Source organism: Macaca nemestrina, chromosome 11 (assembly GCF_043159975.1).
Source record: "Macaca nemestrina isolate mMacNem1 chromosome 11, mMacNem.hap1, whole genome shotgun sequence".
Lineage (NCBI taxonomy): Eukaryota > Metazoa > Chordata > Mammalia > Primates > Cercopithecidae > Macaca > Macaca nemestrina.
Genome location: NC_092135.1, coordinates 99,571,342 through 99,595,628, shown reverse-complemented (window position 1 = coordinate 99,595,628; position 24,287 = coordinate 99,571,342). Strand labels below are relative to the sequence as shown.

Below are 24,287 nucleotides of genomic sequence, written 5' to 3'. Positions count from 1 at the left end.
TCTTCCCCCGTGTTTCATACTGACTCCCTCCAAAATTTGCACATGCGACCCATGAAGGGACATGAAGAGGTAACCGCGAACGCCAAAAGATTTTCCAGATGGCTTATTTCCTTCCACCAATCATTTACTAATCCCAGAATCCATTCCCTAAACCTTTTCTAATAAAAATACTGTCTTAAAGCCAGCACAGGGAGACAGATTAGAGCTATACTCCTGTCTCCTTGTTAGTTGACTCGCAATAACAACTTTTCTCAAAAAACCAGCATCATAATATTGGCTTCTGTGCATATAGGGCAACAAACCCCGTTTGTTTGGTAACAAGATTAGGATGCCATTACAAAGTCCTGTTTCTCTTTCTTCCCCCAGATTTGAGATTTCCAGGCGCTTTCCCTGTCCCTGTATCTGTTCATCTTCTGCATCATTCTCTTCTCCATATCCACATCATTCTTCCATCTTTCCCATCTCTTTCTTAACTGTAAAATAGAATGCATGATTCAAAATATTTGTAGTTCTGTTACTTAAAGTGAAAGTTATCTTAAAAAAAAAAAAAAAACCTAACCAAATAAAACTATGCAAATTAACTAGTTTGTAGTGATATTTATGTGAGGTCGGATTTGATTTTAAGGTTCTTCAAGAAAAAGTTTTTCCAAATTTGATTTACACAGTTGTGGGATGAAGGGTAAGCAATCGGAGAAAATGTGAGAATTGCCTATATTAATACACATCCACACACCCAGGCCCGCACAGACTCGTTGGTCCTAGAGAGTAAACACATTCGTCCCAAACCCAGCAATACTTGGCAGGGCAGAGGCGGGCGGGGACCTGGCTCACGGGGAGGCGGCCTCGACAGGCGCCACGAAGCCCCGGCGTCCCGCAGGCTGCAGCGTCGCGGGGAGCTGGGCTCGGGCCGCCGGCGGTTGCGCCGGGGAAGCCCCGCGGGGAGAGCACCATGAGGGCTGACTCGGGGGCTCGGCTGGAGGAGGGCCACCTGGTGAGCGGCGAGGGGCGCGTCGGCCTCGAGGGGTGGCGGGTAAACAGCTACACTTGGCGGGGTGGGGGTGGGTGTGTGTGGGGGGCGCTAACGAGCTGGGGATCACTAAGGGAGAGCCTTGCTCATGGGGTGCGCGCGTCCGCCCCTCCAGCATTCACAGGAGTGGGACGGAGACCCAGGCGAGGCCGGGACCGAACTCCCGGAGTAGGGGAGAGAGGCCTGGCATGAAGTTTGCGGGTACCTGAGCCCGCGTTGCCACGACGACGCCTCACTTCTCTGAGGCCCAGCGCCCGGCGGGTGCTGGGGCTTCCAGCCAGGCCTCTCATAGACTCCCCCTCCGAGAGGGCAGTAGCTGCCTAGAAAAGATCGTTGTTTGCCTGCGGAGTCCTTTAACCAAGGTCTTCCCTCACGCCTCGCTCCCCGCAAACAAATCACCGCGACCACTTAGGAAACCACGGGAAAGCTGCGATTGCAGCGCCACGGTCGCCGAATCTCTGCTCCTGGGCACATTACCCCAACGCAGAGGCCCCTTTTTTTGGCAGGGCTAGTCTGGACTGGCCAATCCAGGTCCCTGCGCGTCTCTCACCCCAACTTACCCACCCGGCGGCGCTGCCCGATGACGCATTGCGCCTGCGCGCGCGACAGAGCCGGGAGGGGTGGGGCGCCCTGTGCTTGCGGGCCGGCGGCTGCCGAGGCCGGCTAAACACAGAATGGGGAAGAATCCTGTGGTAAGCGAGCCTTAGCTACTTTTAGTTGTTAGGATTTTTGTCTTCAGTTGAGCCGTCCTACTTTTGAGGAGTAGAGGTTGGGTCTCTGGGTGGGTGGAATGTCATTTTTGCGGGACTTTTGAAATCAGTTACGTGAACTGAGTCCTTGGATCGATCGCGCGCGTTTCGTAGCATCTGTAGAACAATAGCGCGTTCCCGTGATTGTCATTCTTTTCCAGTTGTAATTTTGACTACTGGATGGTATTACGGGAGCTTGCCTCGTCCTAATCTTGTAGTACTTGCGTTAATCTACTGTTCGAACGAATGGATTGCTAAATGGGACAAACTACAAAAATGTCTAAAATGTAACCCTTTTGAATAAATGTCTTATGCAAGCAGCATGAGATACTTGGAACATTAAATTGGCTTCTAGGCATTTCTCTTAGTATCTGATTCTGAAAATACTTCTCAACTGTAATGCTCTCTGACTGCAAACACTTTTCTTATTCATATAAATGAGCGTTTAGAAGGGTTCCCCCCAGCATTCTTTCTGCCCTAAAACGCATTCTTCCCAGTATATTCAAGTGGCCTTTTAAAAATTTGTGTTAGTATGTGGTTTAAAACTTCCATTGGTTTCCCATTGAATTAAAACAAAATCCAAACTCCTTGCCTTGGTCTGCAAGGCCCTAACTAAATCTGGCTCCTGCCTACCTCCTTGGCAATTGTGCGGCAGCCTTGCTGTCCTTTTACCTGAAATATTCCAGGCCCAATTTAACCTAAAAATCTTTGCATTTGTTCCGGTTGCTCCTTTCTCATTCAGGTCTCAGCTCAAATATCTCAGAGAAACTTTCCCTAACAAAAGTAGCACTCAGTCTCCTTCATTCATTACGTTTTGTGTGTTTGTGTTTGTGTATATATACACAAGGTATGTATACAAGATATATGTCTTAAATATAGCATATATATGTTACACATGCTGCATATAATATATAGTATATATTATATATATTTAACCTTGTTTCTAATAACCACTAGAATGTAAGTTCCATAAAAGCAGAGTTCTCTCCGTTTTGTTCATTAGTGTACTCCTAATGCTTAGAAAAGGGCCTGGCCTAGAGATAGAAAGGAATGTAGGAAGGAAATAATTTTATATGAAATTTAGAATGGGAGAACAAATTTTAAATTGCCCATGTTTCTCATCAGTACCTCCCAGGTTTCACTAATGAACAAGATTATCAAGAGATTTGAAGATCCTGGTCCGATCCATTATATTTTTCTGTCATGTCTGAACAACAGACTTTTGAAAGAAGTGGTTTCACCGGGCATAGTGGTTCACTCTTGTAATCCCACCACTTTGGGAGGCCAAGGTGGGCGGATTACCTGAGGTCAGGAGTTCAAGACCAGCCTGGCCAACATCGCAAAACCCATCTCTGCTAAAAAACCAAAACTTAGCCGGGCATGATGGTGGGTGCCTGTAATCCCAGCTGCTTGGGAGGCTGAGGCAGGAGAATTGCTTGAACCCAGTAGATGGAGGTTGCAGTGAGCCAAGATCGTGCCATTGCACTCTAGCCTGGGCCACAGAGCAATACTCCGTCTCAAAAAAAAAAAAAAAAAAAAAAAAAGGAAAAAAAGAATAGCTTTATGGTGTTTGGGATACATGAAGTAAAGATGCTCTAGGCTTTTACTTACAAGCAAATTTCTTTTTTTCCCCCACAGCGTCCTCCACGAGCCCTTCCACCTGTGCCAAGGTAAACATAATTTACAGTAATTTCATTATTGAGCTTTAAAAATGGAAAAAGAAGACAGTAGAAAAATTAACTAGTATCATTGCAAAATTACAATGATTCTGGAAACTCTTCTGAAAAATTTAGGGATTTTCTGAAATTTTAAAGGTGAAAAATCCTTGAATTATAAGAATAACAGTTAAAATTGAATGTTAAATTTAAAAGCCTGAATATCATCATGGTAGGATAATGGATCCATTCCCTTTCTAACTGTTTTAGTGTCTTTTTTTTTTTTTTTTAAATCAGAATTCTGATCTTTCGTTTGTGAGAATAGTTTCCTCAGAGTTTAAGCTGATTTTAATCAGTGACAAGTAAGAGTTCTTAATCTGCTTAATCCACTTTATTAATAGACAGTAGGGAATATGTATATGTGGGTTCAGAAAATATTGACATTATTTTATTAGTAGTGTTATTAAACAGCTTATTAATTATAAACAGTAAACTAGTCTGTAAACTAGCTATTACATGAAAGCTAATTTTATTTTAAATTTGTAATGATTTAAGTCAATTTTCACTGTGAATATTAACAGGTTTCTAATTAATTGTTCCTTTTTTGTCTTTGTCCTGCTGATTAAATTTGTTTGGTGTTACATGACATGTTAGTCAAGGTGAGTTAGTTTAATGTGAATATAAAATTTTCTAAATATAGTATTTGGTGTTCAAAAATTAGTTTGATTCCTTGGTTTGTTTATCTTAAAACCGAATCTGAATGGTGTAATTTGTAATTCTACAATATGTTTTTGTCAAATAATCTCCCATGACTACCATTTAAAAATTGTCTTTAATACATAGCACTAGATGACCTTGCCATTATAAAAGCACTTCATCCCTGAATGGGGTCACCGAGCACACAACTGTTGGCTAGTTTGTAGCTCTGTAATGAGGACTGCACCTTCCTTTGTCTCATTTAGTCAGGGTAGACAAGGTTATACCATACTAAAAACCCCCAAATCTCAGTGACTTAGTATCACACAGGGTTATTTCTAATTAATACCAACTCCGCTATGGCAAAAACTGGGGACAATTGCCTTTCACTACCTTTTTACTATTGGTATAGCAATCTAGGCTACTTCTTTTTTTTTTTTTTTTTTTTTTTTTTTTTTTTTTTTTTTTTTTGAGACAGTATCTTGCTCTGTTGCCCAGGCTGGAGTGCAGTGGTGCAATCTTGGCTCACTGCAATCTCTGCCTCCTGGGTTCAAGTGATTCTTCTGCCTCAGCCTCCTGAGTAGTTGGGATTACAGGCGTGTGCCACCATGCCTGGCTACTTTTTGTATTTTTAGTAGAGACAGTGTTTTGCCATGATGGCCAGGCTGATGTTGAACTCCTGAGCTCAAGTGATCTGCCCATCTTGGATTCCCAAAGTGCTGGGATTACAGGCGTGAGCCACTGCGCCTGGCTTGCAATCTAGGCTACTTCTATGCTGTGGTCCCACCATCTTAACATGAGGCTTCTTCAGTCACCACAACAAGGGAAGAGAAGCTGACAGATTACTCACTGGCTCTTTCAACGTTTGGCTCTGAAATGACACAGATCACCTGCTCACAGCCTATAGGCCAGAACCAGTCATAGACCACACCTATGTGCAAGGGGACTGGGAAATGTAGGGGATCAGATGAATATTTGTTGAACCCACTTTCTGTGTCATGGTTTCTAACATTACTGACTCGCAGTGTGCTACTGGTACCACAGTGTGGGCGCTCTCTGGTCTTCTCAATTTCTTGCCTTCTTCCCCTAATCTATAAAAGTTTGCTGGGCCCAGGGAAGAGAGGGAAAATTCTTCCCTGCTAAAAGTTCTCTTCTGATTGTTCTCTGCACTGAATTTTAGGCAGCCTTTTCTGTTGACGTTTTCCCCTGCTTTATAGATGATATTCCACTTAGTCGTCCTAAGAAAAAGAAGCCCAGAACAAAAAACACACCAGGTAAGATGTTATTCTTTGTTGTGTGGGATCACAAGTTTTCCCAGGACCTCAGGCATGGTAAACATCACAGATCAGGGAGAAGTAAGGCCCCAGCAGCCCAGAATCACCACTTCGTTGAGGATAGAATTAAGGCCAGTTTGAAGCAGTGGAATTCCTGGTGGTGGTCAGGTGCAGGGCAGTGGGTAGCCTGAGGAGTATCTGGATGCATTCATGGAATAGAAGGTGGTGCCATCTAAGCTCCTACTTCCATGATATTCCTGAACTCTTTAAGATCTTTTATCCCTAGACAACATACATGGTTTTAAGCTATGATTGATTCCAGACCCTTGAACAAGATACTGAATTTAGAAACACAGAGTTCTTAAATCTCACTTCAGTCAGATTATCTCTACATTAGAGCATGAGTCTGAAAGCATGGCCACATCATCATTTAAATAGTAAAGCTTCAGTCATGAGCAGAACTCATTTTTGTCCTAGTCATCCACTAATAATCCTGGAAGTTGCATCTGTAACTCTAAACCCAGAACATCTAGAATTCATCATCGCCTTTAGGAATAAATAATTTTTTACATCTCATAATTTTCTGCTAATGGAACCTGCCATTTTCCCAGCACTCAGGCTTGAAACCTCAAGGTTATCTTTACCTGATCCTTTAACTTCACTCTTTACTTGTGACTTCTCACACTCCTAAAAGGTTTCTGTGGTTGCTCTTCCTTTTTTAAAACAAACAACAACAAGAAAAACATAAAAGGAATCATACATACTGTCTTTGTTTCTTAATACATAGAGTTCTATGTATTCTTAAACAGTGACTTCATTGTATTATATGATAAGAATGTACCATAATCACTGGTCTGTTATTTATTTAGGTTATTTCCAATTTTTCACTCCAACAGTGTTGCAGGTCTGCATAAAATAGTGGCTGGTAGGGAAGAAGTACTTCTGTAGGATGGATTGCTAGCAGTGGAATTGCTAGGTGCAGGATGCGTGCGTTGTTGGTATGATTGACTGCTAAATTACCTTAAGGAAGCTTTAGTTGTTATCTTGCTACCTGTAGAGTCCGAGAGTGTCTCATTCTCTAAATCCTTAACATTGGACAATATCAATCATTAAAATTTTTTTGTTAATGGGCAAAAAGTAGCTTATTTTAGTTTGCATTTCTCTAAATACTAGTGAAGTTAAACATCTTTTCATTTGTTTATTGATACATTTCTATTTCTTTTTTTTCTTTTTTTTTTTTTTTTTTTGAGATGGAGTCTTGCTCAGTTGCCCAGGCTGGAGTGCAATGCTGTGAATCTTGGCTACCTGCAACCTCCACCTCCTGGGTTCAAGTGATTCTCCTGCCTCAGCCTCCCTGAGTTGCCGGGACTACAGGCGCATGCCACTACACCTGGCTAATTTTTGTATTTTCGGTAGAGATGGAGTTTTGCCATGTTGGTCAGGCTGGTCTTGAACTCCTGACCTCAGGTAATCCGCCCGCTTTGGCCTCCCAAAGTGCTGGGATTCCAGGCATGAGCCACTGCGCCCGGTGCCTTTCTGCTGCTGCTTTTGTGAAGCAGACAAGCAAGGAAGGGAATGCAGTCAGGTAAAATCCAAATCTGCCAAAATGTATTGAAATTCTTTTAAAAGATTTCATGAGGAAAGAGGTTGAAGTGAATGACCAAATGAAGAGATTGATAAATTACCTGCTAACTCCAATTATCCATGATGACTTTATCATTCTTTAACTTATTAATGAAGGACTTTACTATATAGAGGCTGATGAAAATTCTTAAGGCAAGAGGCAAGTAAGAGAATTCTCTGTCAGTTTTTATTGTGTTTTCCACCTTTTTCAAAGTTCTAGATGTTCTGAAGCAATTTCTCCTCCTCCTGTCTTTTGCTCTTCTTTTTAACCCCCTCTTTTTTTCTTCCTCAGCCTTTCGTATTCCTTCATTTATTTCTTTTCCTAACTTAAATCCCAAAGGTGAAGAGGAAGGAAAGATTTCGGGGACAATTAGTTCTGAAAGAGATGGGGTTATTCTATAGGAAACATTCTAGTTACCTTTTCCTCCATCTTTTTAAAATTCAGTGATCTTTGCTCAAGTAATCTCATTTTTTTCTACTCTGTTTTTCTATAGCAAGTGCTTCTTTGGAAGGTCTTGCTCAGACTGCTGGTCGAAGGCCCTCTGAGGGCAGTGAGCCATCAACTAAAGAACTCAAAGAGCACCCAGAGGCTCCTGTTCAAAGAAGACAGAAAAAGACAAGGCTACCTCTTGGTACGTGAAGAAACCAAGGTTAGGTTGTGATAGCAGTTGTGATTTTGGTGACACGATAAAAACCTCTCTGCTCTCATTTTTCCCCCCTATCAATATCCCACAGGTGGTTTCTTGCTTTTATGTTTAAAATATTTACCACTAGAATAACTCCAATGGCTTCAGCCAAGAATACTTTATAGGTCTCTTTTGATCATATATGTATAGATTGTGAGAGGAGGGCGACAAATGCAGGACTAAACAGAAAGTTCAGATCTCAGTGCATAGAAAAACCTAGTAAATGATGAAATGGACATTTCAGATTAGTGGGGAAATGATAGATTCTGTACTAACAATAATATAATGAAACAACAACTAATATTTGTTCAGTCTTTCTATGTCCCAGGCAGTTCACAAGGTAAATAAAATACTATACCACTTTTTGGCCTATCAAATTGGCAATGCTTTTTTCTAGTTATAAAATCCAATATTGATGGGAAATGGGTGCACTCATGCTTTTTGCTCATAGGGGCATAGATACAGCCTGTCGGATTTCTGGGAATAGTAGTAAATTCAATAGCTGCAGTAATTAAAGAATGTTAACTGCAACATTATTTATAAGAGTAGAAATTGGTAATGACCCAAATATTTAACGGTGTGATACTGGCTAAATAAATCATACTTTATCTATTTTGTACTCATTAAAAGGATTGTTAGGATGACACGGATAATCATCAGTTGTGTATTATTAAATCAAAAAACAAAGGTTATAAAATAGTATGTATTGGAGAATCCCATTTTTGTAAAATATACTATGTTAATTTCTTAGGGTTGCCATAAAAAATTACCACAAACTGAGCGACTTAAAACAACAGTTTATTTTTTCATAGTTCTTAGGTGAGAAGTCCAAAATCAAGTTGTCTACAGGACTATGCTCCCTCTGAAGTCTCTAGAAAAGAGTCCTTCCTTGTTTCTTCTAGCCTCTTTTTTTTGTTTGTTTTTTGAGATAGAGTTTCACTCTTACAGCCCAAACCGGAGTGCAATGGTGCAATCTCAGCTCACTGCAACTTCTGCCTCCCGGGTTCAAGCGATTCTCTTGCCTCAGCCTCCCGAGTAGCTGGGATTACAGGCACCTGCCATGATGCTCAGCTAATTTCATATTTTTTAGTAGAGACAGGGTTTCATCATTTTGGCCAGGCTGGTTTTGAACTCCTGACCTCAGGTGATCCGCCTACTTCGACCTCCCAAAGTGCTGGGATTACAGGCATGAGTCACTGTGCCTGGCCGTTTCTTCTAGCTTCTTATGGTTGTTGATAGTCCTTGGCATTCTTTGACTTGTGGCGGCATAATGCCAATCTCTGCCTCCATCTTCACATTTTTCCTTGTGTGTCTGTGTCCACATTTCCCTCTTCTTATAAGGATATCAGTCATTGGATTTAGGGCCCATTCTAATCTAGCATGACCTCATCTTAACTTGATTACATCTGCAAAGACTCTATTTCCAAATAAGGTTACACTCACAGGTATTATGAGTTAGGACTTGAACGTATCTTTTTTTGGAGCACAATGCAACCCAGAACGTAAATATGTACATACATCTATATATTAAAAAGAATGGAAGAATATAGCAGTGTTACAGTGGTAGAAGTTTTAGAAGGAGGAAGTATGATTTTTAAAATTTTCTTCCTTCATTTATATTTTACTAATTTTTAATATTTTGAGCGTTATGACTTTTATAATAATTAGAAAAAGGACAAAGGGTTGTTTTGGAGTAAAACTCAGGGAAGGAACAAAGATGGGGAGATTAGTGCTCTCCTATTAACATCAGCCCTTATTCATAATTTATTATAAATTAATTTTCCTAATTACTTGTCCTTCTAGAAAATGGAGTGTCTTGATTGGATGGAAGAATTATAGGAGTAGAAGGGCAGGAACTAGAAAAGTCAGGAGAATGGAACATAATTTTGGAAGGCAAGTTGAAGTGGGATACCACAGTGCCTGGGGGCACTGAGGATCTATGAGGAGAAGGAAGGGGCGGATGATGGCAGAAGAAGGAAAAGAGACAGAAATGGTGCTCAGACTAGTTGTAAAACTCTACAATTTATTTCATTAGTGACAGTAAATGTAGTTTAATTAAAACTCCCTTTTAGTAAGTTAGTTAGGATACAAGTTTAAAAATCAAGATGGATACCAATACCTAGTTTTATAATTTGTGAAAAGTATGTTTACAGAAATGACCTTTTTTAGAAAATTCAGGACCCAACTAAGTTTTGGATCAAAAAGGACCTGTCATTGCCATTCCAAAGTACACCAAGCCTGGCAGGTCAGCTTTCTAAATTTCTGGATTTAAAAATTGTGTTTTTGTTTATTTTGTTCAGGATGACCAATGGTAGGCTCTACTGCTTGCATTATATTTCCAGTCCAGGCTGTAAGTATTTTATTACAATAGAATTGTAAGGTCTTGAAGGTATTCCAGGGAACTAGTATTTCCAGATAGGAAGAGTAGCTAGTGGATTAGAAGAAGGCTTCACTGACTCATTTAAACTTCATACCTACCCTGTATACAGAAAAGAGTTAATATAGCAGACCTGAGACTGCTATCCTTGGAAAGGCCTGCTGATAAGATTGGCCCTTAGCTGGCATCTGGGAACTTGGATAATAAACAGCTCCCTACACTGATAGAAAACTTTCCCTAAATTATAAGGTGGCTCACTGTGCATTTGTGCATACAAAGTGATTTTTGCTGAACATCTGCTTCCCTTCTGGGCATCCAGAATTTTGGTATGTGCTAAGCTTATGTGACTAGCCCCTAACCTTGGATACTGTCTCTGATGAACTTCCCTTGTAGAACATGTGTCACATGTGTTGTCACAACTCATTACTGGAGAGATTAGTGCATCCTATTTGACTCCACTGATAGAGGACTCTTGGAAGCTTGTACTTGGTTTCCTCTGGACTTGGTCCATGTGCTTTTTCCTTTTGCTGATTTTGCTTTATATTCATTTGCTGTAGTATACCATAATTGTGAGTGTGATGATTTCCAAGTCCTGTGAGCACTTCTAGAAAGTCAGCGAACCTGGAGATAATCTTGGGAATCTTCAACACAGCCTGGGTGTTGGGTTACTTAATTTTTTTTCATATTGTTTGGCATTACGATTTCAATTTTTACATTAGAAGTTTAGAAGTATAACATTTTTTAGACATTAAAAATTTGTAAGATAGTGAAAATATTTTTGCCCAATTAAAATTCTTGAAGTTCTTTTCTCTTATACAAGTCTTGTACATTACTTTTCTTTTTCTGTTTTAGTTATTTGAAAAGTTAAATTTATTTGTTTTCAGAATTGGAGATTTCCTCCACTCAAAATAAGGCATCTATTTCATCTTTATTACGAAATGAAAATGGTATTGATGCAGAGCCAGCTGAGGAGGCAGTTATTCAAAAACCTCGGAGGAAGACAAAGTAAGAATTTATTTTTCTAACTATTCTCCAGGATTACCCTGATGCTTTGTTTGGAGTTCCCAGACAGTAGCTTCTCATTAAGTCTTATTACATACTTGTATTTGTGTACCTCTAGGGTAAGTATTATTACAAAAAATCAGTTAAACCAATCTAATGATAAATTTGAGAAGAGTAAACCACTGAGAAAATTTAAAAAATTAAGATTGTACTTAAATAAAAAAACTTCAGAGCCATCTCTTAAAAAGAGGAACACAAATAGAATATATAAGTAGCAAAATTAAACATTAAGGATATTTAAAAATTAAAGATAATGAAATAGGCTATTATGATTTATTTTCTTATGTTAACAGAATTCAAACTATGATTATCTCAGCAATAAGTAAAACTGTGTTTTAGCATTAAGATAAAATGAGTAAAGTATACTTTAAAGAAATAACACTGGAAGGCATATATATAGCACTATTGTTTGTATTTGAAAATGAACCTACAAATAGTGATCAATGTCTGTGTTAGTCCGTTCTCACAATACTAATAAAGACATACCTGAGACTGGGTAATTTATAAAGGAAAGAGGTTTAATTGGCTCACAGTTCAGCATGACTGGGGGGGCCTCAGGAAACTTACAATCATGGTGGAAGGTGAAGCAAACATGCCCTTCTTCACAGGGCAGCAGGAAGGAGAAGAATTAGAGCTGAGTGAAGGGGGAAGCCCCTTACAAAACGATCAGATCTCCTGAGAACTCACTATCACCAGAACAGTCCCTTGACAGGTGGGGATTATTACAATTCAACATGAAATTTTGGGTGGGGACATAGCTAAATCATATCAGTGTCTACAGAGAATCATACAATTTTAAATTTGGAAAGAAGCTTACAGATTAGTTCAGTCACTTCAATTTTCAAATGAGAAAACTGAAGCCCTCAGAAATGTAAGTGACTTGCTGCACATAATAGTTAATAACAGATTTATTTGAGTAAAAATCAAATTTCTTAACTCCAAGTCCAGGGCTCTTTCCATTATATTTATAGCTAGTTCCGTATGTAAGTCTGTGAGTATTCAATAATCATCCATTTTTCATATATACTTCATTACAGGAAAACCCAACCAGCAGAATTACAGTATGCCAATGAGCTAGGAGTAGAAGATGAAGACATTATCACTGATGAGCAAACTACTCTGGAACAGCAGTCTGTATTCACTGCACCCACTGGCATTAGCCAGCCTGTAGGCAAAGTATTTGTGGAAAAAAGCCGTAAGTAGATGCCTTGTTTTAGAATATGAACTCTTAAAAATTGTACAAGGATATCCTTTATACTTCTGGAAATCTGAATTAAGGAATTAAGCAAAACTATGTACAACAATTTATACACAAAACTAGTCATCATGCTATGATTCATGAGAGTGAAAAACTGGAAACAACCTAAATGTGAAATAGGAGAGGAATGATTTCAGTAAGTTGTGGTGTATCTATATAATAATATTCTTCACCATTAAATATCATGTTTAGGGAGAATTTTTCATTTTATGGAAAGATTCTGATAAAAGAGCATGTACACATGTGTACACACACACAGAGTTTGATCTATACATAGGACAAAAGACTTGAAGGAAATAGGCTCAAATATTAATGCTGGTTGTTTCTGGATTTATGGGGTTATGGGTAATGTAAAGATCTTCCCCACCCCTGCCTGATTCTTTATTCTTTCTTGTACTTTACCAGCTTCCTGCAATTGGTAGTAGTTGTGGTGGGACAGATAATGATATAAATTCTACATCTGAAAATTAGAGAGAAAATACATGATGATACTATCATATTAAATAAGAAATACAACATTATAGCTGTATATTCTTTTGGAAAATAGTGCTGACATTGTATAATGTATACTGGCTACGAGACTAGGTTTGTAGTGTATTTTAGCTCAGGCTGCTATAACAAAATACCACGGACTGAGTGACTTAAACCACAGACATTTATTTCTCACCGTTCCTAAAGCTAGGACGTCCAAGACAAGGTTCCAGCAGATCCGGTTACTGGAGAAGGCCCCTTCCTGGCTTGCCAGTGGCTGCCACTGTGTTGTCATGTGGCAGAGAGAGTTCTGGTGTGTCTTCCTCTGCTTAAAAAGACACTAGTCTCATCATGGGAGCTTCGTCCTCATGACTTCATCAAAATCTAATTACCTCCCAGTGACCTCACACTCACTGGGGGGTTAGGGCTTCAACATATGAATTTTTGGGGGACACATTCAGTCTATAACACAGTGTTTAAGAAAAACCTACTCAAAGCGTGATCATGACTGTATACTACCATGGATATGTTAAGGATATGCTGCCGAAAGAACTCATCTAAAACATAAAGGTTAGTCCTTAAAATTTACAATTTAGATTTTGTCTACATTGTTTTGGAACTCTACTTCATAAGATCCCATCTAAAGGATCTTGCAGTTCTTGGCCAATAAGAAACCTGTGGTCTCTGGCTGACTTACCCAGTGTCTCACAGTTGGTTAGGGTGGAACTGGGAATTGAACTGTGGTTTTATGACTTCTAGTCATGTGGTTTTATTCATCTACCATGTGGCCATTTAATTTACTCCAGTTCTTTTTCAAGCAGTATCACTTAATCCTCATTTTTATTCTTATTTCACTTAGCATAGAAATTTCCCTGCTAGAGTAACTGGCCATAACTGGCCATAAAAGGCACCAGTGGTTCTACTGTCTGCCCAGAAGTTGTCTTTTCTTAGGGAAAATTGTCACACCCCTGTCTTTCATCCTCCAAAACACCTGTGAACTGGGTTTGGTGAGGATAATTGAAATGGAACCTTTCCTGCTTCCTGAGGTCTATTTGTGGATTACTAGATATACAGGAAGGAGCCTCTGAATCAACAGTAAAAAGGCTAAAGCCCTGCTCATACAATATTGCAGTGCTGACTCTTGAACTGATGTTCTTCACAGGAATGTTCTAAAGAGAAATTTATGAAGCAGCCCATTTCTTTCCTGTCATCCCAGAAAGCCATGCTACACATCCTGACATCTTTTTCTAAGAAATTTAAAGTAGTTTTCAAATATTGACTTACCTTGGTAGTATAGGCATATAAACTTTAATACTTCTAAAGTCTCTAAATTAGAATTTTGTAGACTAGGTCATGTTAAAGGTTTCTAGACTTTATTCTGGTTGAAAGTTCATTATTTTTTATTAAATATAATTGATTTCTGAAATTGTTACTTCACTTTGGATTGAGAAGAAAATACACTGACATTGCTTATTTTTCTTCAAGATGAAAAATTATGTTTAAGGAACCCAAAGTAAAGATCTTTCTGAAATAGGTGCTGAGTCAAGGAGAATTTTCAGATAGAACAGCAATATTTCTGTCTTAGTTTGCAGCTTCCTGAGTGTGGAATTAAAAAAAAAGAAAAAAAGAAAAAAAGAAAGGGCTACCAGGGTTCTCTCTCCCTAGTTGTTAGTAATTACATTATGTGTTCTTAGGGAGATTCCAGGCTGCTGACCGTTCAGAGTTGATAAAGACCACAGAAAACATAGATGTGTCAATGGACATGAAGCCTTCCTGGACCACCAGAGATGTGGCACTTACGGTGCACCGGGCTTTCAGGTGGCTGCTTTTGTTGGACTTTTCTTAAAACAAATGTTAACTGAGTTCTGTAATTAAAGAAAAAAATAGCCTATTGGTTGTTCAATATGGTTAACGAAATGACCACTTAAAATGGTAGGTAGGTGTATTTTTTTTTTTTTTTTTTTTTTTTTTTGAGACGGAGTCTCGCTCTGTAGCCCAGGCTGGAGTGCAGTGGCCGGATCTCAGCTCACTGCAAGCTCCGCCTCCCGGGTTTACTCCGTTCTGTCTCAGCCTCCCGAGTAGCTGGGACTAGAGACGCCCGCCACCTCGCCCGGCTAGTTTTTTGTATTTTTTAGTAGAGACGGGGTTTCACCATGTTAACCAGGATGGTCTTGATCTCCTGACCTCGTGATCCGCCCGTCTCGGCCTCCCAAAGTGCTGGGATTACAGGCTTGAGCCACCGCGCCCGGCCGGTAGGTGTATTTTTTAAACATCCTATTGGAATTGAATGATCTACCTATCAGTGTAACTAAAAAGAAAGAGCTTGCTTTTACTTGTCATGAAATGTTGAATTTTATTCTTGTATAAGAAGAGATTTTAAACATGTTTTAGCTTTTTACTTTAGTAATTCATGTATAATAATCAAACCCTTTACCATTCAGGATGATTGGTCTCTTTTCTCATGGATTCTTGGCTGGCTGTGCTGTGTGGAATATTGTTGTGATATATGTTCTAGCAGGAGATCAGCTATCCAACCTCTCAAACCTTCTGCAACAATACAAGACTCTAGCGTATCCATTCCAGAGTCTTCTGTACTTGCTTTTGGCTCTGAGTACAATTTCAGCTTTTGACAGGTAATGCCTGTGACTCCAGATCTGTCTAACTTCTTCAGAAGGAAATGCTGAGCAAAATGTGTCACTGAACATGACAGTTTTCAAAATAGAATTATAGAGTATCAATATTACTTCAAAAAGTTTTAAGGCCAGTCTACTTCTGTTCTTTTTTGAGGGGATGAGACTGTTGTAAACAAAATATTCCCAAAAGACTTCACCCATTCCAGCATCAGTTCATAAGTCCAAAATTTCATCCAAATGTAGTCAACTCAGAAGTTCCTAAATATCATCTAAATCAGGTATAGGTAAGACTCAGAGCATTTGTATTTGTCTCCCAGCACTGCTGTAACAAAGTACCACACACTGGCTGGCTGAAAACAGCACATTTATTCTCTCGCGGGTCTGGAGGTGAGCAGTCTGCAATCAGGATGTGGCCAGGGTTGAATCCTTTTTCGAGGGCTCTGAGGGAGAGTCTGTTTCATGCCCTTCCCCTCACTTCCAGTGGTTGCTGACAATCCTTGGCATTCCTTGGCTGTAGATGCATCATTCCAATATTTGCCTCTATCGTCACACAGCGCTTTACCCCTGTGTATCTCTGTATCTATATCTCTTCTAATAAGGACACCAGTCATACTGGATTAGGGTTCATCCTAATGACCTTATCTTAACTTTATTACATCTGCAAAGACCCTGCTTCCAAATAAGGTCACATTCATAAGTACTCCAGGTTAGTTCAACATATCTTTTTGGGAACACAATTTAACCCGTTTAAAAAAAAAAACCCCACCTAATTAGAGCCTAATGATATGGGCAATAGAAAGAGGTAGAAACTAATGAAATTTTGTTTATCAAGTTTAAGTTTCTTTAGAATGTCTTAACCCCAAAGGAATGTTGTCCAAAGTAGTCTAGTTAGATGTTTTATGTGGCCTTTGTAAATAAGATAATTTTGTCATGTGTGTTATGTATACACTGTAGCTACTTAAAACCTAGTAATAGTATATGTGGTAGCATTAGAATAGAGAAGGAAAAAACTATTGTCAAGAAAGTAAAGTTTTGTTAAAAAGTTTACAACTGCACTGTGACAAGAAGCTTTTATATTTTCTAGGATTGACTTTGCTAAAATGTCAGTAGCAATCCGAAATTTTTTGGCCTTGGATCCTACAACTTTAGCATCTTTCTGTGAGTAAACAGTTTAACTTGGTAACTGTGTAATACTTGAGTTATACCATAATTTTGAACCAGGAAAAATGTTAATTTTTTTTTTAAAGTTGTATTACTGCTCCTTATAAACATTACCTATAGATGGTCAGTGAATTTGTAATTAGAAACATAATAGGCATAATGTTGATAGAATTATTTTTCAATAGAGGTTCATCTGAATAACTTTGAAAAGCTTAATTTATTGTACTATATTACTTACTTTTTAACTTTTGTATTTTCTACTTGACATTAAACAGATTCAGATGGTACAGCCTTTTAATAACAAACACTATTTTATATCTTTCTGATTATTTGGAATGCATTTTGTTCTAAGTTTTGAGAATATTAATAAAACTAATTTTAGGACCTTGAGCAAGTCATTTAACTTTTAAAAAGATCTAGGTTCTTGTCAGTTCTAATGATGAAACAGTGAACGTCTCAAAAGATCCTTCTGCACCTGTTGTTCTCAAAAATTTATATAAGGATATCTGGCCTATTGAAATATGTTTATTTGGTAAAATAAATTTCTTTTATATCAGTCACCAAAGTACAGATTATTTTCGATATTAATCTATAAATTCAAAATAAACCAGGTTGTTAAAAATTATTAGTAATTTCATTTATCTTTTTTTCAGTGTACTTTACTGCTCTGATACTATCTCTGAGTCAGCAAATGACAAGTGACAGAATCCACCTTTACACACCTTCTTCTGTTAATGGTAGCCTCTGGTAAGAATTCACAATGACATTAGCAATTGTTAATGGCAATAACAGCAATTTTTCGTATCCTTCCATTCTTTTTCATCTACAAATAATGAAGGCTCTGTTTTTGTTTCCAAATCTATGGCAAGAAAATACTTATTCCTTTGGTTAATGGGTAACTATTGTTATATTCACCTGCATTTTTAAAGAAATATCTTCCTTTTAAAAATCTGTTTTAGATCTTTAAGTTATAGTTTTTTCTTGTTTGTTGCTGTTGTTGTTGTTGTTTTTTAAGATGGAGTCTCGCTTTGTCGCCCAGGCTGGAGTGCAATGGCACTATCTCGGCTCACTGCAACCACCGCCTCCTGGGTTCAAGCGATTCTGCAGCCTTAGCCTCCCGAGTAGCTGGGATTACTTTGGCACCCGCCTGGCTAATTTTTGTATTTTTATAGAAATGGGGTTTCACCATGTTGGCCAGGCTGGTCTTGAACTTCTCATCTCAGGTGATCCACCTGCCTTGGCCTCCCAGAGTATTGGGATTATAGGTGTGAGCCACTGCGCCCAGCCAAGTTATAGTTTTACAATAAGTCATCATATGACGGACGGAAGGAGCCCTGTATTCTTACCCACTATCAGAGAGTTTCATACCCCAGAACAGTGATAGGAGTGAGTAGCTGGGATAGATTCAGAAAACCAAGCAATGCTAGAAAGAGCAGAATAGGGAGAGCCAACATCTGCAGATCGGTGGCCAGCCATGAAGTTGACAGGATAGCTGAGATTCTAGTTCATTAAACTCAGAGAAGCAATCTTTTTTTTTTTCCCCCAAATGCTGAATGTGGCATCCAAAAGTAGTCTTTTTTGAGAGAGTGGCTAGGGACATTAGGTAAAGAAAAAGCAAATATACTTTATTGATGAGTAATGTCATGGTAGTTGGAAGGAAAACTTTTAGAAAATTTTCTTGGGAATACTAACGTTGCATTTATGTGAATGTATAGAGCAGATCTGTTTAGAGTTTAACCTTTGAACCCTTGTTCTCATTATATATGTGGTATATTTTACAGGGAAATTATATTTTCTTTCACGCTTTACTTGTTATTTCTCTAGGAGATGACTGCTGTTTTTTCTTGAAGTTCCTAAAATAGATATATTTGTATATATGAACCAAACTGAAGGTACTTCTAATGAGTATTTCTACCTTTTTAGGGAAGCAGGAATTGAGGAACAGATTCTCCAGCCATGGATTGTGGTGAATCTCGTGGTGGCTCTGCTGGTTGGATTATCTTGGCTATTTTTGTCTTATAGGCCAGGCATGGATCTTAGTGAAGGTATTAAAGAAAAAAATAGTATAAGAATATCCTGAAATCTTCTATAATGGTTTTATAAACCTCCTTTTAATATGTATAGCTTATAATATTCCAATCACAAAGACACATTTAAATTAAAATAATACAAGCAGAGAGAAAATAAAGTGGTGTAACAGAATGCCAAGAGAAGCAGGGAGGAGTGCCTAGGAGGGCTGGAGTCTGGAACTACTTAGTGAGGGGCGTCTGTGGCCCTTGTGCATATTCAGGAGGTATTTCTTCTCTTGGAACCCTTCAAGTAATTTAGAAAAAGTCTTTGCTCTTTACTTCTCTTAGTTTCCTGCTGATGAAAGTATCTCTTAATTTTGAAATAAATCATGCTTCGTCTACATAGCCTTTCTGTCAGACACATACTCAAGTTAATTATTCTTACCTCCTCTATTTGGTACAAATTCGTAACTCTTCATTGTCTAACACAGTGTTTAGTACTCTTACTTTTAACATGCTCAGTGTGCAGTGATTCACTCATCTCTAGTTCCCAGACCCCTTCTGGAACACCTGAAGAAGAATCATCATAGTAGCGAACTGCTAAACTTTTATGCTACTTGAGGAACTTTTTAGTATTTGTATTGTAAATTGTGTTTCCTTGGGCAGTGTTCAACAGTTTGACCCTTGAACATCTTTTATGGATATTTTCTTGACCTTGGTTATTACTTTTTTTGATTTGATCAACTATTTACAACCCATCTGCCTCAGAAGCCTTAGCATGGAGAATTTCGCCAACATCTATGCTAAGTAATAGTTTAAATGTAGAAAATGTCAGCTAATAACATTCTACATTGTGGTTGGCATCAAAACTGCATCTGGATTTTGCAGTATTCAGTCTAAATCATAAAGTGTGTGTTACTTAGTATTTCCAGAATCCTGTTCTTTTAAGGCCATGTTAGTCATACAACATGTAGATTTTAAAAGTAAGTATAAAATGAGTGATAATACCTGGCTTATTGGGTTGTTTTGATGATGAAATGGGATGACCCATTTAAACTATCCTGGCACATATCTCTTGTTAGTTCTAGGTCCTTCCTCTGTATCTGTCCCCTATATTTTAGATGATCTCATCACTGTAGAATTAGACCTTTTAGCTGTTTAATGATCTTTGATTATCTAAGTGACTTAAATTTCCAGGTAGGATTTTGTATATTGTCCCTATTATGTTTTACTTTTAAGGGGTTCATAATTTAAAATTTAAATATTTTAAAATGTAAAACTTGTACATTTGTTATCAGCTTACCTTTGAAATCAGATTTCACTGTCAAGAAATCTATTGAGGGCTTTCTATGTCAATTTTTAAAAGACTATAAATAAGCTATACAACTCTGTTGGAGGCACTGGGAAACAATTTTATGATCTGTTCATTTTCTTCTCCAGAGTTAATGTTCTCCTCAGAGGTGGAAGAATATCCTGATAAAGATAAAGAAATCAAAGCCTCTTCATAATACCAGCTAACCTTTGGAAGAATAGTGACTCAGTATTTGTCCCACTTTTGTTTTTAAATGTATTTTTATAAGATGTATACATGTGTATTTGTAATAGATTTTTTTTGATTATATAATACTGAAACATCTCTCAATACTATGAAAAATGTTAAAATTGTATTTGTTATTTATGTCCAAATATTAATTTGTATAGCATTATCATCTTAATGACAAAGGGAATAATGAACTAGAAACCAGCAAGTGAAAGTGTTTATTTCCTATTTTCTCAAAACAGTTGTATTTATAACTATTATCTTAAAAAAGCACTGGTTGAGAAAAAGCCATAACTTAAATAGTGTTATAAAATATATATCAAGTTTAAACATAAATTTAGTGAATATGGTAGAAGGGGAAAAAAGCCTTCATTTTTGACCTCCCCTTACTGAATAAATTGAAATATGAAATTTATCTTTTCTGAAACTGGCTTAGTGATTGAGTATCATGTAATAATTATAATTTAGCTTTAAAGATGCTTTACATCATGGCCAATAAAAAGGGAATATATCTTCTGTTTGAAGAATTTTATAACATAAAATTTTTACCTAGAAGTAACTAAAAAGTTGCTTCTTACTATAATTTGTACTACTGGTTCTCATATCTGGTTGTACATCAGGATCATAGAGGGAGCTTTTAAAAAATCTATGTAGTAAAAGAGGCTGAGCAGGGCAAGACTCGGGAATAAAGGAGAGACCTGTGAGCTTGTGGGCTCCCAGTTGACATCTGCAACATTCCTGTGTCTCTTTTTTTTGAGTGACAAGAAATAGGCGTGGAAATTCACCATCTCTGTACTCCAGCTCTTTGTCAGACAGGTTTCTGGCTTTCCAGGAAATCCCACTCTTGAGATAGGGTCCTGCACTGGAAAAGATCTCTTCAGAACTATATCCAGTGGTACCTCAGCTGTTGTGTGTGAGACCCTAGAGCTCAAGATGAGGAGAAGACTAGTTATGGGAAAAAATGTTTCAAAGGCTGTTAAGCACATCAATAAGACTATTGGGCCTACCTTGATTAGCAAGCAACTGAATGTTACGGAACAGAAGAGGATTGACGAATTGATGATAGAGATGGTTGACCCTGAGAATAGGTCTAAATTTGGTGTGAACTTTATACTAGGAATCTCTTTTGCTGTTTGTAAGGCTGGAGCTGCCGAAAAGGGATTCTCCCTGCTGTCACAGAATTGTCAATTTGCTGGCAATTCTGAAGGCATCCTGCCAGTTCCAGCTTTCACTGTGACCAGCAATGGTTTTCATTCTGGCAATAAGCTGGCAGTATAGGAGTTCATAATCTTCCTCGTCAGCAAACTTCAGGAAAGCCATGCTCATTGGAGCCAAGACTTAGCACACTTGAGCAGTGTCATCAAGGAGAAATGTGAGAAAGCTGCTGCCAATGTGGGGGATTGTGGTAGGCTGTATAATGTCTCCTAAAGATGTCCATGTCCTAATCCCTGGAACTTGTGAATATACTACTTTACATGGCCAAAGGGATTTGCAGATATGATTAAGGTTATGAACCTTAAAACAGGGACATTGTCCTGTATTATCCAGAAAGGTCCAGTGTAATCTTATGAGTCCTTAAAAGCAGACAAGCTTTTATGTCTGTGGTCAGAGAGGTCATTGCTGGCTTTGAAGATGGAAGAGGGGGCCATGAGCCAAGGAGAGTGATGACCTCACAGCTGAGTATGGCCCTTGGCCGACAATGAGCAAGGAAATGGATTTCAGTCACATAACTGCAAGGAACTGAATTCTATGAGTATCCCAAATGAGTAAGGAAACAAATCCTCCCCTGGAGCCAAGAAAGGAATGCAGCTCTGTGGATACCTTGGTTTTGGCCTGGTGCTGCCCATGTCAGACTTTTGACATACAGAGCTGTAAGATAGCAAGTGTATGTTGACTAAGCTGCTAAATTGGTGGTGATTGGTTATGGCAGCAATAGAAAGCTAATATAACAATAGAAAGCTATATATAGCAATAGAAAGCTATATATCTTAGAGAATAAAGAAGGCTAGAGCTGCTGTGGAATGCACTTGGGAAAGCTGGCTACATTGATAATATGTAACTGGCATGGGCATAGTTGCCTTGAATCCTTCCAGGTCTGGGACGTACAACTTAGACTTCAGATCTCCTAATGACCCAGGAAGCACATAAACCCGAGCAGCTGGTAGCCCTGTATAAGTCCTTCATCAGGGAAAACTCAATGTTTTCCCTGATGAAGGACTTGTACTGAGAACTCAATGTTTTCTCTGATGTTTCTGGTGTCTCTCAAAGATTGTTTGACCGTGATGACTGGGAAGTTTGGAAGAAGTTCACTGCTAATGCATGTCTCCAGGAAGTAGGGAATGATCTCACAGTGACACTTGAGGCACATTGCTAAGGCTGTCGATGATAATTCATGTAACTTTCTCCAGCTTACAGTGGACTAGGTTGACATGTAAGTTGATTCAGTCCAATTGGTAAGGCATCATGGTTTCTCATTACTCACTGACTTAAAATACTTTTATTGCCAATCTGGTGAGGCACTGCCCTGGGTAGATAACACAGGGGCACCTTGCTGATCAAAGCCCTTGGCCAGGTACAAAAAGCTCGGTTTCTAAAACTCTGTCATTTCAATAATGTTATAAATTGAATCATACAGTATGTAATTTTATGGGATTGACTTTTTTTCTGTTCATCTCTTTTTTTCTGAGTCATCTCAGCTGTTGTGTGTATCAATAGTTCATTTCTTTTTACTGTTTTGTTTGGTTTAACTCATTGACCTATTGAAGGATATCTGGGCTCATTCCAGTCTGAATAATGCTGCTGTGAACATTCATGTACAAGTTTTTGTGTGAACATTAAGTTTTCATTTCTCTGATATAAATGCCCAGGAGTGAAATTGATGGGTTGTATGTAGTTACATATTTAGTTTTTAAAGAAACTGCCAAGCTGTTTTCCAGAGTTGGTGGTACCAACTAATTTCCCATGACAATTTTGTGGAGAGTCCAAACTAGTTTTGCTTTAGAGTGTCTCACCTACATTTTTGAATTGTCTGACATTTTCCTAATGACATCATGTAATTTGTTCCTCAGTCTCCTAAATTTCCTGTAGACTGGAGGTTAGGTCAAGCAGTTTGATTAGATTTTTTACAAAAATAAGATAACTTCATCTGTGAAGCTGTTTACTTTATGTTGCATAACATGAACCCTAGGAACAGAGTGAGCTGCTGGACAGCAAGTTTCATTGGGTGCAGTAATTAACACACCACATAGTATAAATCTGAAATAATGACAAACGTGTTAAGGGCCTTGGGATATTGGGCCATGTACTCTGAGGAGCTCAAGGTGAGTTGCAGGTTCTTGCCCCTAAAGAACTCTTATCTTTTGAGATTAGCAACTAATAGTGTGAGCCCACTAACAGGATGTGAAAGTTGTCAAAATCAAGTTGTAGTCATTGTGTTAAAAATCCTAACAAATAGAGCTGGGGAAGGCCATGAAAGGAGGATTTTCATGCACAGATGCCTGATAATGAGGACTGTCATAAAAGACTGCACAAAACCACACCTTGCACAAAGGCCATCACAACCTGACATACAAAAAATACTTCTATGAGGACATTTGCCCAGCAACTGCCTGTCCAATGTCCAAAAGGCAACATCCTTGTTATTGATCCTTGTAGCCAAGGATAATTCTCTCAAAACAATCATTTTTGCTTTAAAAACCATTGTCTTCCTTTACCTCCCTGAATATGCACATAGTTTACTGTGGCACTTGTATTCTCATTGCAATGCCATTCCTGAATAAACATTTTCTTTCAGAGAGTCTGCCTCTCTGTTATTTAGGCTGACAAGGATATGCCAAGAAGTAGCTTGGATACAGCAGTTAACTCTGCCTTTAGGGTATGTGTGTATGGGGATATAAGAGTTAACTAAAAGCTGACCTTTGAGCTGGTCCTTGAGTAAAAGAAATAGATTCCAAAAATAAGAGGAATAAATAATGATCCTAAGCTAGGAGAGTACATTTTGTAGACCTTTGGTTTCCATATTAAGAAATTTAGATTTTTGTGTACAATAAAAAAGTTCTGGAATTAC

General features: G+C 38.4%; 1 protein-coding gene across 2 annotated transcripts; it reads left to right on the top strand.

Annotated features, from left to right (window-relative positions):
• The first annotated feature begins 838 nt into the window (after positions 1 to 838).
• LOC105468095 (transmembrane protein 237) lies at positions 839 to 24,287 on the top strand. Of its 2 annotated transcripts, none has more exons than XM_011718060.2 (13): positions 839 to 991; positions 3,415 to 3,446; positions 4,086 to 4,090; positions 5,345 to 5,401; positions 7,519 to 7,656; positions 10,972 to 11,092; positions 12,187 to 12,344; positions 14,573 to 14,696; positions 15,320 to 15,511; positions 16,596 to 16,669; positions 17,326 to 17,419; positions 18,596 to 18,717; positions 20,122 to 24,287. In XM_011718060.2, the coding sequence occupies exons 1-13, from the start codon at positions 950 to 952 to the stop codon at positions 20,187 to 20,189; spliced, it is 1,227 nt and encodes a 408-aa protein (XP_011716362.1). In that variant the 5' UTR covers positions 839 to 949; the 3' UTR covers positions 20,190 to 24,287. The 2 variants fall into 2 exon arrangements, with proteins under 2 accessions (XP_011716362.1, XP_011716363.1); XM_011718061.3 differs by lacking the exon at positions 839 to 991 and adding an exon at positions 1,687 to 1,719.

Bases quoted from the DNA above. Each gene is read 5' to 3' on its own strand.
- LOC105468095 (XM_011718060.2), top strand. From the start codon at position 950: ATGAGGGCTGACTCGGGGGCTCGGCTGGAGGAGGGCCACCTG. The intron at 11,093-12,186 runs GTAAGAATTTAT...ACTTCATTACAG, and splicing joins AAACCTCGGAGGAAGACAAA to GAAAACCCAACCAGCAGAAT. The intron at 12,345-14,572 runs GTAAGTAGATGC...ATGTGTTCTTAG, and splicing joins AGTATTTGTGGAAAAAAGCC to GGAGATTCCAGGCTGCTGAC.